At 47.3% G+C, this 13,780-nt stretch overlaps 1 protein-coding gene across 3 annotated transcripts in view; it reads left to right on the plus strand.

The window, feature by feature from the left end:
• NFATC2 (nuclear factor of activated T cells 2) overlaps window positions 1–5,697 on the plus strand; it is a 171,783-nt gene extending 166,086 nt beyond the window's left edge. For all 3 annotated transcript variants that reach the window (XM_008013989.3, XM_008013972.3, XM_008013966.3), the window contains one exon: window positions 1,195–5,697. In XM_008013989.3, the coding sequence (XP_008012180.1) occupies window positions 1,195–1,250 (56 nt within the window). In that variant the 3' untranslated portion in view covers window positions 1,251–5,697. The remainder of the gene's footprint in view (window positions 1–1,194) is intronic.
• The last annotated feature ends 8,083 nt before the right edge of the window (window positions 5,698–13,780 follow it).

Below are 13,780 nucleotides of genomic sequence, written 5' to 3' on the forward strand. Positions count from 1 at the left end.
AAATGGAAAATGAACCTGCCTTTGATGGGACTCCCAAAGGGGTTTACATCCTCATCCCTTCCACCCCACAACTAGTCAATATGGTCTGCCTGCAAAACTGAAGGTGTAGGCACACCTCAGGGAGCATGCCTCATGGAGGAGCTGTCACCAATAGCACCTTCTTCTTTCCAAGAATGTTTCAGGGAACCTATTTGCAGGATCCACTATCCTAAGATCTCACCCAGTAGCCAAGGCGGGAGAAGGTAGCTTGCTTCTTGATGCCAGTGACTGGTACTGCTCTTGGTTCCCTGCTAGGAACTCCACACATACTTCTGGGGAGGGAGGTGACCAAACTTTCCAGAACTGGCACATGATCCTTCACTTGGTTGTGCTGAAATGCAAACTATGTTTATGTTGATGGCCAGTCAGTCTCTAGGGGGGCCCTCACTTGCTCTTTGTAAGGGTTCCTCTTTTGAGAACTATAAGTTTTATGGATCAAGAAAGAACCATGTTTTATCAGACTTAATAGGCATTTTCTGGATGTGGAAATAGTGGAAGTAGTTTGGTACACAATAGAAAGCCTCAAACACATGACATCAAATGCAGAAGAGGAGAAAGTTACTTCAAACATGCCCTATGGCTCAAATCCATTTCTGCCACAAAGATTTGAAAAAGTTACCATTTGAGCAATTTTCACTAATAGATCTTTAGCACAAAATATTGTCTGAAAAAAATATGATGTAGGAAAGCATTCCTTATATTAAAAGTTGTCAAATATACAATCACAAGGAACAACAACAAAAAATATTTAAATAAATAAAGATGGGCAGAGCGGTTCATGCCTGTAATCCCAATACTTTGGGAGGCTCAGGTGGGAGGATTGCCTGAGCTCAGGAGTTCGAGACCAGCCTGGGCAACAGAGTAAGACCCTGTCTCTACTAAAAATTTAAAAAGGTAGCCAGGTGTGGTGGCGTGTACCTGTAGTCCCAGCTACTCAGGAGGCTGACGCTGCTAGGAGCCATGATCATGCCATTGCACTCCAGCCTGGGTGACAGAGCAAGACCTTGTCTCAAAAATAAATAGCCTGATAAAGGTTCTAGAAAGCGAAAAACAAATAGCCTGATAGAGGTTCTAGAAAGCGAACCTGATGCATGTTCTTGGTGCCCTCTCACTCGCCCCATTCTCTCTCTCTCCCCCTCCTCTTTTCTTTTGTAGTTAATGAAATTATCAGGAAGGAGTTTTCAGGACCTCCTGCCAGAAATCAGACGTAAAAGAAGCCATTATAGCAAGACACCTTCTGTATCTGACCCCTCGGAGCCCTCCACAGCCCCTCACCTTCTGTCTCCTTTCACGTTCATCTCCCAGCCTGGAGTCCACACGCGGATCAATGTATGGGCACTAAGCGGACTCTCGCTTAAGGAGCTTTCCACCTCCCTCTAAACACCAGAGAGAACTCTTCTTTTTGGTTTATGTTTTAAATCCCAGAGAGCATCCTGGTTGATCTTAATGGTGTTCCGTCCAAATATTAAGCGCCTGCTGACCAAAAGCACATTCTGCACAAGACAGGACACTGGAACGCGCCTGAGAACAGTGTGACTGGAGCTTGGGGGGATGGGCGGGGGACAGAAGATGTGGGCACTGTGATTAAACCCCAGCCCTTGCGTTCATTTTTCCAGGTCACAGATACAGCTCCTGTACCTTTTGAAGGAAAGGAGTTCTCAGAGCAACCAAAGGAACGTGATCCAAGAGCCCAGCTTACAGGCTGAAGAAACCCAAAACCCTCTTGATAGAGGTAGAAACTGAACTGTCAGTCCTTAGAGCTCGCCCAGTCCATGCCACAACTGGGCCACAGCTAAAGCTTTATTTTTGAATTCTTTTTCCAAAACCAAACTGTCTTGCCCGGACACGATCACCTGTTAAGACTTCTTGGTGTTAAGTTATGACATGTATACGCGTTTGTTATTATTTTTTTTTCTGCTTTAAAAAGCTGGCCAGGGCACCTAGCACTGGAGCTATTTTGGTGAGCTGTTCTTTAACCCCTGCAGCACGCAGTCCTGCTAACACAATTTCCATAGACTTGGGGGGCTGACCCAGGCTGCAGAGAACAAGCACCTGTCTGCTGCAGCTGTACAACCTGGATGCTTTGCAAGGTTCCGGCTTGCTTTCTTCCTAGCAGCCAGAGTGCTTTTCCGTAAAGCAGTGGAGAATCTCAAGCATGTGCATTTAATTGAGGAATAGCAGAAGGGCTAAAGCAACCAAGAAAAGAAGTGCGGGTATTTTTGTTAAGTAAAACAGCCCAAGTGCTTCTGGAAGTGGGTGTCTACCAAGATAGAGGAAAACGGCTGAATTCCCTCTATCCTAAATTCAAAGTGGGACAGTCGAGCTCAGGATGCGCTTCCCAGCTTCACTGGTTAATTTGACCTGAACGTATTTAAAGACCCTTTCTGCCCCTGAAGACCTATTCGCACTAGAATTCTAACACGAAGAAATCTACTCGAATGCATCCTTTAGTTTGATTGAGCTCTGTTCAGACCAGTTGTATGTTATATATGATTTCCTTCCTCCCAACTGTTTCCACTGAGCGCACCCATAGTCTCCCCTAGTCTTCCTCTGTGGGTGCGATTTTTGTGATTTTTACAAACAAAACCCTTGTAGTTCTTGGCAGATGTGTTTCTGTTGGCATTTGCTGCAGATACCCCAGGACGGGCGGGGGGATTCATTTTTAAGCCATTCAGTTGTTTCCTCAATAATCCACAACAAAGTGAAAATATTCTTAGCACTCAGACTGTACTTACAGTGTTTTCTCAGTCCAGTCTGTAGGCAGAAGGCCTCGGAAGATAGTCATGGCCACTCAGTGCCCACTGTGGGCTTTGTAAGTCCTGGCTCTCCCGTCAAGGTTACCCAGAGGCAAAAGCTTCCTGGGAGTGGGGCCAGGTGTGTTTGGCACTCCAGATAGAAGAAGACAAAATGCTCAGATTCGGGCCTGTGCACTTGTATGCAACCTGTTGGTCAATCCCTAGCATTTATTTTTCCCTAACAATGGACAACCTTTCCCTCCCTCACCCCTAAGCTCAGAGTTTAGGAAAATTCTCTTTTAAATAAACAGAATGCCAGTAAGAGGTTGACCCTCACCATAGAACTTCTGGGATGCTAAATACTTCCTCACGAACAAAATAAGTTCCTTATACTAGCAGCTTCACCTAGAGAATTCTCTCTCCGGCAATATGAATTTTTTCTCTCCAGCAATATTGACTTCACTGGGGAAAAGCTAGGAGTGTGTGGTGAGTGATTTGTTCTCCCTTGACCTGGCTAGGAGCCATTTTTTATACATGAGGGAATTTGAGCTTTCCTCAGTTATCTGAATGTTTTACCCAAGTGCCTTCCTGCTATTGTAGCAAAGTAGCTCAGCTTCCTTGTCCACAGGGTGAAAAAGGACTAATGCATTTTCCATCAGTTTTCTAACTATGTTAGCAAAAAGGACCTCCTGGTAGCTCAACCTCCTGTACGTGTGTGTGTGTGTGTAATACACACACAAATAAACCCCTCTGTTTTTCTAAGACATCTTAGCTGGATATTATAGGAAGCACTTTCATAAACAACTGTACCAAATAGCAAAGGAAAGAGAAACAAAAGCATTAGATTTGAGACATAAACAGGCAAGAGAAAGTGTATCAGGAACTGACAGCTATCAAGGAAGTTTTGTCAGTTACAAATGCTAGGAGGAAATTTTGCCAAGAAGGATGGCTCATGAAATATTTCCAGTATGGGAAGAGGCAATAAGATCCTCTAAGAGAATGAGAAAGTAGGGATGTATAAATGGTAAAGATGGGCATGTTGCAGGTGTGTTAGAAGGATCTCAGTTAAGTGAAGGTTTGTACTTGCTACATCTAAGTTAATGTAAATATGTAGCACTCTGACAGGTCTACCATGTTGCTGAATGTAGTATATTTCCAAAGTTTGCAAGTCTTCCTGTATTGTAAAAAAATGCTGCTGCTTGATAATATGTATAGCAATCCAGATTAATTAGTATGTTATTAAATTTTATTTTCTTACCTGTATTTTTATGCTTGTTACCTGTCCTCAAAATATTACACCCCGTTGGAATTAGATTTATATTTATAAATGGTCAGAAATCTTTTTAAATATCTCTTTTTACACATAGGTTGATTTTTTTTTTTTCTTAAGATAAATGATGTATTCTTGAAACATTTGTTAATTATTCCAGGAAACAAAAATCCATATAATAAAACTCCCACTCAGAGCCTATTAGTCACCTTCTTAGAAGACAGCATCTCAGGAGAAGGAATGGCTTCATGGAACAAGGAACCACCTTTTTCTTGCTCAAGAATTATGCTGACTTCAGCCCTGAGCCTGGATTGGTCACTGAGAATCATCAAGTGTCTAGATCCCCCCAAATAAGTAATCTAGTAGGTGGTTTTGATTTTAAAAAATTGACACCAAAACCCTGCCTGCATTGTAATGGAATTTGAAAACAATTCATGTTCACAGAACCCTACATTCAGGCTAATATTTACAGAGGGACCAAAACTAAATCCTGGTAGATAACTCCTGTATGCTTTATCCAAAGGACATCCACAGTTTTCCAGCATAGACATAACCAAGGATGAATTGATTCCTTCAAAGAACTGGGAGGCACTGATACTGCATTTTTTGTTTACATCCAGTAGCCAAGACGCCTCAGTGAGCCAGTCTTGGGCAGAGGCTGTCACATTTAGGCAGATCAGGAGTTGATATGTTCTAATTCTCACTCTGGACTACGGTGAAACTGAATTTATCATGTCAAAAAAAAAAAAAAAAAAAACTTTCCAAGTGCTTTCTATTGCTCAGAATTGAAAGAATGTTTTCGTTTCAAGTTTACAAGAGGCATGGATGGAGTTGTGATGTTCTTGACAAGCTGGGCTAACCTTTCCTGAACTCATTTCCTGGAGGCAAGGTGCTCGGTGACCCAGCGCATCTTAACCTTGGGGCTCCTAGGCTCAAGGCTAGGGCATTACGTTTCATGGAACCAAAACAGCCAGTTGCATAGCAAGTATTTTCCTGCATTCCAATTACATGCTTAAAGCAGCATCATATAAAAATTGTGATCATAAACATCCATTTCCCTCAGCTTTTGTGAGTGCCTTGACTTACAGCCAACATCACTGTTTAACTCAGTCTGTTTAAAAACAAACTTTTCTGGTGGTTGGTAACAGAGAGTTTCTCCCTGAGCCATCAGGGTCCTGAGAGCTGGAAGTGAAAGGGTTAATTAACATTCTGCCTTTATGCAGCTGTTGGCTGACTACAATAAACTCCCTGCTGAGTTCAAGCTTTGAATGGAATGGATGCAAATGATGTTGTTTCCATTAGAGCAGGTGCTCACAGCATTCTGATTGGCCTGAGCAGACCGAGGCTATGGCTGTTGGAACAAGCTTAGCATCCTGGACATCTTGTCAAAGAACCTCACTCACCCCCTATGGCCTCTACAGCCCTCAGAGGAGAGAAAACCAGTACAGTTCTCCAACAAACAGAGGTCTCTCCAACATGGTGGTGCTGGTAGGCTTAGGTTTAGACAATCCTGTTAAAGGCGTTTGAATACATCACATTCCTATGCAAATGTTTTTAATCTCCAGTTTAATGTAGTTTATTTTTCCTATATGTAAAGTATTTTTATACGACTTGTATCATGTTAGTTTAGCAATAAAACAGTTGGAAGCAACAGCTACTTTGGTGGATCTTTCTTTTCCGGAGAGGCTACTCAAATATCCCCTTTACATTTCGGGCTCCCTCAGCAAGGAACATTTTGTGTGTGCACATAAGTGTGTGCGTTTACTCCTCGTCTCAGCCCTAGGAGGTAGGTACCGTCACGCTGTGCTTGTGACTCAGGCTCAGAAGCCACTTGTCAGAGGTGACAAAGCCACATGGTCAACCTGAATTTGATTCTCTCCGGCACAGCTCTGCTGTAATCTGTGCCTCTAGACTACTTTTGAGGTAGCATATTCATAAAGGAGATTTATGATGCGCACCTTAGACCAGCTTTCCAAGGATCCCGAAGCATTCAGTCAACTGGGCCAAGCCAGCCACTTGGAAGGCAAAAGCCACCATTTTTATTTGAGCATCTTGCAAAATATCAAGGTTAAAGAAAAAAAAATGCACCTTATACCTTCGAACCCACAAACAAGTACTAGAACCTTCTAGCCAAGTTCCTCCTTAAAACAGCTTTTGCCATCCTGTAGCTGAAGCACCTAGGAGGTTTGGAAGTAGCTGCTCTTTTTAAAGTCTTAATAGGGTTCGAACCGCCTCCCACCCTTTCACCCCAGGGAAATGGGATATCTGCCCCAGGCCCTGTGCTTTAGGGACCCAATCCACCCCATCATAGCCCCCCACTTGGATTGTCTTGCTGGGAATTTTCTAGCCCCCGCCCCCCTGCTATTCCAGTGCCTGTAACCAGCACTACAAAATGGGCAGGTGTCCCAAGCTCAGACAGGGACCTGCATGGGTCCTGGCTGCTGGAAGTGCCTATCTTGAAATATCCTTAGTCTCCCTCCGTTAGCTGGGACCAGCTGGCTCCCATTTCTCCCCTTCAGATGCCCCAAAGAGCTGTAGAACCTGCACCTACAGGGTCCAGGCCAGCTTCCAGAGGAGCACCCTGGTGAGCATATTGCTCCGATGGCTGGTGCAGTGTTTTCATTGTGAGTTCTGTGGGATGGTGTGAGACTGGATTGCCAGAATGGTGCTGATTTAGGAATGGCTCAAGTTGCCTAGGCAGACAGGAGCCCCACAAAAAATACCTGCCCAGGGCTACACCTAAGAGGCAACTGTGCCCCACTAAGATGATTGCGGCCAACTGTTTTGCTTTAACTCACTTTCCAAAAACCTTAACACCACTTCTCCTGAATCGAAAGTCAAAATCACTCAAGCAGAGGACAAGGCTAAAACTATACAGTCATTTTAAAAAAAACAAAACAAAACAGTCTGTGTTGTACGTTTATATTTAAGCCACGCTTAAACACAAATTTGGCCTGTGCCTCAGTTTCCCCAGATATAAAATGAGGACTCTAGTCCCCACCTCACAGGTACTGCATACTTAATCAATATTAGCTATCGATTGACTGTCCCATCATTTAACAAACATTATAGATTCACCTAACGCTTATCATGGAGCCTTGAGCTCACCTTGAGACCTCATTTGACTAATATCTGGAAGGAAACATTTAGAGCTCTATGGGATTTTAATTCTTCTAAATAGATCATTAAAGCCAGAAACTTGAGTTTATCCAATTTTCAAAACCTGAGATGACAAGGAAGTTTGTATTGGAGCATCTTGGAGTCACTTTGCCAGGAGTTTGCAAATCTGAACATGTTCCTTGCTGTATCCAACAGCATGGTGTAGTTTCGTACAAAGGAGCAGAAACAGAACAGTAGTTTCGTGCCAAGTTGGAGTTTAAGAAGTGGTGAGATTGACAGGAGAAAACAAATGCTGACTCCTACTCAGCCTCTTCATGTTCATACATTAGAAGGAAACTGGGTTCCTGGTAGGACCAGGTTGAGTATAAAATAATGCTGAGGACAGAGGCACAGAGCCACAAGGGTCTTTACGAAATGAAAGTGAAGTCATTTCTTTTGTCTGCGGATCCCCAGTAGCTGTTAAGGGGTATAAAGGACACGCTTGCTATAAACCTCATGACATTTTGTGGTACGAAGGTGGACGAGGTCAGACCAAACTTTCTCCAAAAAGGGCTTCTCACTCTAAACCACCTCTTGCCCTGCCCTCTTGGTAAAATTCAGAAGTTGAGCTTTGTAAACGGTCCGATGAGGAGTTATCAAAGAAACAAAACCCCCGCTGCTGTCTATCTGCCCTGTCCCAGGCTCTCTAGGAATCCCTGATTTACTAAAAACTTCAAGCTCTGAAACACTGTGCTGGATAGGAAGTACAGTGATGATTCACTCTGATTCCCAGGGGCTATGCTTTTTACATCAGTGATCCCTAAATTTTTTGTTGAAATGGGGACACCTCATCCTTCTATGAAATACTGACAAAACTCCTTGAAAACACATTGCCAACAGTTTCTGCTGCTGTGCAAACTGCCAGAGGATATTTGATTTAGAACCCTCTGCCCTTAATACCACGAGAAAAAAGCATTCACAGGACACCCGTGGAGAGGGTTGTATTTACACCTTCACATACACACGCGCCAGACTCCCGTGTCACCTCCCCCACCATGTGCCTTCTTCTCTTTGGTAGCCAGGAGGCATTTTGAGTTCAACATGCCCCCAAATTTCCTGATTCCCAATCTCCTCTTCCTCCCTCTCCCAACACGCACCCATTTTACTCATCAGTTTATGGCAACACCATCTATCTACAGTCGCTTAGTCAAAACCCTGGAATAACCCCGGATGTCTCACTGTTCCCATTGCCCACATATCAGCAAATCCCACTGGGTCACTTCTGAAATCCTCCCACCTCTATGCCTCATGCTCACCAGAACACCCTCATCTACCTGGATGACACAACAGCCCTTCGCTGGTGTACTCCCGACCTCCCCATCCACACAGCAGCCAGATCGAGCTTAAAGCAGCCTCAGATCCTATCACAGCCCTGTTTAAAGCCCTCCACGGCTTCCCTTTGCATTCAGGATGATCCAAATTCCAGGCAAGAGGCTCAGCCATCTTCCTTGGCCACAAGTTCTCCAGCCTCCAGGCCTCTTTTCTGTTCCTTGCCCAGACCACACCATTCCCCACCTCTCTCTCCTCCTAAAACTTGAAACGCTTTGACCCCTGAGTTTCATGGACTGGTTCTTCCTCATTCTTCAACTTTCCAATTAAATTCGTGTCCTCAGAGGACTTCAGTGACCACTGTCACGCGGGACCTACCCCGTGCCCCGCCCACACATGCACTCAGCCTGGCGTTTGGATGACTGTGGGCACGTTTGCTGTCTCTTGCCCCTGTAAATTCCATGGCGGCGAAGATTGTCTTGATTTGCTCAATGCCATCTCTCTACAGCCTGGCATGCGGTATGGTAGGCCCCCAGGAACCGGGTGTTAAATGAGCAAACATGCCTTTCCTGTGCATGGAGAACAATGGGCTCATCTGGAATGCATGGAAAATTAATCATTTCCTAATATTTAACACATTTTATAAACCAAACAACTGACTCAAGGGAGACTTTCCTTCTGTCCCATATGGCTCGGTTTATTCATCTCCAATTACACAGCAGTGTATTCCAGCCTGTCTTCTAGAAAGAGCCAGTTCCCTTTGTTGCAGAAAGCCATAAAGACCATGATTCCCTAGAATTCTGAAGCCTGCCAGGCCAGTTATCTGCTTTCTGGCAGCCTGCAGTCACCTGTGGCCCTCCCGCTTGTAAAATGCTCACTGCTGTGGCTCAACAGCTCCTCGGGGACAGGTAAGAGAAGGGCCAGCCAGCCAGCTGCCGTTTACAAGCCAAATCTGAAACTGGCTTCTCGGGGGAGTCTGTTTGACAAGGTGAATAATGGATTGTTTGCAGCGGAGCGAGGTGCGGCCAGCGCCTGCAGCTTGCTATGTTAGACGGTGCTAACGTGCTCCGGCTGGGCGCCTCTCCATCTGGTCCTCCCCCGATACACCTGCAGTCGTGCGGTTCAGGAGCCCACGTTCTCATTTATCCTCCCCATGGTGCAAATAAGCCAGGGCACCCTCTGTGCGCTGTTGGGGTCTTCGACACAGACCTCGGCCCCTGAGCTGGGCTCCAGGATCTGAAGGTGTGAGGGCAGGCTTTCCTAAACTCTGCCCTGCGGACACCCCTGGTTCCCAAGACCAGCACTGCCCAGACTAGGTCCAGGGCTCCTCGGAGAGTCGGGCAGTGGGGGTCCCAGGTCCCATGACTTCCATCTCTCAGGGCTCATGGCCTCGCCTCCAGAACGAGTCTTTTTTTGCCATTTATCCCTGTTCATGTCACTCTCATCTCATCCCCTGCGTCTCTCACTCTGACCCCCATAAGGCTCAGACCCCACTTTCTGCCCCACAGCCCCATGAAATGCTGCTGCTCATCCCTCTGCACCTCACTGCCCACCATAAACCCCCACATCCTCAGTCTTCCTTCCCCCAGGGCCTGCGTGTTTTCTTCCTAGCTGAAACCCACCACTCCTGAGTCCTGTCTCCTTGCAGGCCTCTGCGACAATTAGCACAAACTTAGTGGCGTAAAGCAACACGAATTCATCACCTCACAGTGCTGGAGGTCCAAGGTCCAAAGTAGGTCCCACGGGGCTAACATCCTGGTGGCAGCAGGGCTGCACTCCTTCTGGGGGTTCTAGGGGAGAAGGTTTCCTCATCCTTTCCAGCTTCTTTAGAAATAAACACGGCTGACAGCATTCCGTAGCACTCAGCCATCATCTGCTGGGCCAGCCATCCCATCACTCTGATTCCACGCGCAGCCTCACGCCTTTCTCTAACAAACTCTCACATCTCTTTCTTTTGCCTCTAAGGACTCCTGTGATTACATGGGGCAAACCTGGGTAACCCAGGGCACTCTTCCTTTCTCACTGGTGATTAGCAATCGCACCTGCAAAGTCGCTTTTGCTGTAGAAGGTAACACGTCCACAGGTGATGGGCATAGAACATGGACATCGTTAGGGGGCCCTTATCCTGCCTGCCAGGCTAATATGGCAGTGGTCAGAGGTGGTGCCTTTAAGTGGTGACTCTGGGTCCTGAGGGCTCTACCCTTGTGAATGGATGAATCCATTCATGGATTAATGGGTGAATGGGTTATCATGGGAAGGAAACTGGTGGCTTTACAAGAAGAAGAAGAAAGCCCTGAGCACAGCACATTAGCACACTCAGCCCCTCCCCATGCGATGTCCTGTGCCACCAGGAGACGCTGAAGAGTCTCCATGAGCAAGAAGGCGCTCATCAGATGTGGCCCTCGGCCTGGGACTTCTCAGTCTCTACAACTAGAAAGAAATTCCCTTCAAAATGCCCAGTTTCAGGTATTCTGTTATAAGCAACAGAAAACGGATGAATACATTGTTCAAGGCTCATGGGCCACATCAGTGAAGAACACAGACTGAGCAAAATCTCCATCTGCGTGAAGGGGACATGCCAGCAGGGTGCAGAGGGAGGGAGAAAGGCCTCGAAGAGACCTAGAGCTGATCATGTTTCAACCTGAACTCCTGCATTTCTCCTCCCTAGAGCCGTTCCAGCCCAGCGTTTATTTCATTTCATGAAACACCTTCACCCCGGTCACTCAGGCTAGAAGCCCAGCACCATGCTTGGCCCTCTTCCTTCTCTGACGCCCATCTCTGATCTGTCAGGAAATCCCATCAGTTCCCTCTTTCAGTTTTATCCCAAAACTGACCTCATCTCAGCCTGGCACTGTTCTGAGTCTGGTGTTTGTTTCAGCGCCACCTCCTGCTAGGACCGATGCAGTAGTCTCTCGGCTGGTCTCCCTGCCTTTCCCCTTCTGCTTGTCCTCATCATGGACTGATCCTGCTAATCTTAGATCAGGTCCCTCCTTTGCTCAAGACCCTCAGTGTGAAAACCAAAGACCTTCCTTAAATGGCCACCAAAGCTTTCCACTGCCCACCTCCCTTCCTACCTCACCTCCCAGTACTCTCCCATCTTGCCCTGTGCTCCAGCCCCTTGATCTCTCACTTTCCCAAACACGCCACACTGTCTGCATCTCAAGGCCTTTGTCCAGCTGTTGCTTCCACCCGGCATCTCTTCCATTAGATGTAACAGCTCCAGATGTCAGCAGAGACACTGCCTCAGCTCCCAGCCTAGAATCAGGCCCACTGTAGTCTCCATGGTTACTTGGACCCAAACAGACGCTGCTACAGTTTGGTTTATCTGATCGCCCTCCCCTCACAAGCACCACATCTCATGTTGAAATTCCATCCCCGGTGTTGGAGGTGGGGCTTCACGGAGGCATTTGGGTTGTGGGGTGGACCCCTCATGGGTAGATGAATGCCCTCCCTGGTGGGGGCTGGGGGTAAGCGATTTCTCACTTCATCTGTTCCCATGAGCACTGGCTGTTAAAAGGAGCCTGGCACCTCCCCTCTCTGGCTTCCTCTCTCGCCAGGTGACCTGCACACATGAGCTCCTCTGCCTCTTCCACCATGAGTGGAAGCAGCCTGAGGCCCTTGCCAGAGGCAGAGGCCCCATCTTGAATTTTCCAACCGTCAGAACCATGAGCCAAATGAACCTCTTCTCTTTCTAAATTGCCAGCCCGAGGTATTCCTATATAGCAACACAAACGGACTAAGATGCTCAACCCAATCTCTGAAGGCCTGAGGGCATCTGTTGGTAAATGTCCTTCAGCGGCATCTTGGTGGCATCTCGATGTGGGGAGGGGGTGGTGGGAACCCTCCACCTGGTGCTGACACTCAGGGGTTGCACTATCTAGAGAATTTTAAAACGGTATTTCAACAATTGCTCTGATTTTTATTATCACTAGCTACTGGTGGTTTTTTTTTTTTTTTGAGACAGGGTTTCACTCTGTCACCCAGGCTGGAGGGCAGTGGAACAATGACAGCTCACTGTGACCTCTGCCTTTTGGGCTCAAGTATTCCTCCCACCTCAGCCTTCCAAGTAGCTTGGACTCCTGGTAGCCACACCCTTGTGTGATCCCCTACCTTTGAGTGTGGGCTGGACCTAGTGACTTGCTTCTTCGATTACGAGAGGTAATGACTTCCATCTTGCTGGCGCTCTCTCTATCTGAGTCTTCTCATTTGCTCCCTCTGACCAGGCCAGCGGCAGTGTCTGCATGGCAAGAACCCAGGGCAGCTCCTGGTCACAGACAGTGGGGAACTGAGGCCTTCAGTCCCAGCCCATGAGGAACTGAATCCTGCCCACAACTGTGGATCTTGCTTGGAAGTGGATCCTGCCCCAGCAGAGCCTTGGGATGACCATGGCCCCCACTGACTCCTGATTGCAGCCTGGGAGAAACCCTGAGCCCGGGGGCCCGGATAAGCTGAACCCAGATTCCAGGCCCATGGAGGCTGTCTGATAATGAAAATGTGTTCCTTTAAGCTGCTGCATTTTGAGGTCATTCGTTATAGAGCAATGAAGAACTAACATATACAGAGAGGTCACATAACCAGGCTGAGGCCACACAGTCTGTCGGGGGCGGGGCGGGAGGGAGGGTCAAGGTTCAAGTTGATTTTGTCTCCTAGAGCTTGTGAGTTGAGACAGGGCCTCACTCTGTCACCCAGGCTGGAGTCCAGTGACATGATGAAGGCTCACTACAGCCTTGACCTCCTGGGCTCAAGCGATCCTCCTGCCTCAGCCTCCCGAGTAGCTGGGACCAGAGGCACACCTCGCTGCACCTGGCTAATGTTTTAATTTTTCATAGAGATGGAGGTCTCCCTATGTTGTCCAGGCTGGTCTCAAAGCTCTTGGTCTTAGGCGATCTGCCCACCTCAGCCTCCCAAAGTGCTAGGATTATAGGTGTAAGCCACTGCGCCGGGCTGCTTGTGGTTTTTATCTCAAAACACACCACCTCTCAGAATTTTCTGTATCTGTGTTATAATAGGCATTTCTACCAGCGTCTCCACAAAGCAGATGGGCGCCTGATAAACCCCGCATGTAACGGGCATGTGCCAGCCACTCGGCCACATGGACCAGCATGTCCGCCCCCTAACTGGTTTCCACACCTCCCTGGCCCATTCTCCACATAGCTGCCAGAGGATGGTTCTGAGGCTCCAGTCGGTCCCCATCACAATTAGGTTTAAAGCTCTGTAATGACCATTTTCATGTAGCTTTTAGAGCCACCAGTGACCTGGCCTGGCCTACCCCTGGGCCGCCCAGAGCTGGTGCTCACGCATCTGCCGC

This window comes from Chlorocebus sabaeus, chromosome 2 (genome assembly GCF_047675955.1).
Source record: "Chlorocebus sabaeus isolate Y175 chromosome 2, mChlSab1.0.hap1, whole genome shotgun sequence".
Classification (NCBI taxonomy): Eukaryota; Metazoa; Chordata; class Mammalia; order Primates; family Cercopithecidae; genus Chlorocebus; species Chlorocebus sabaeus.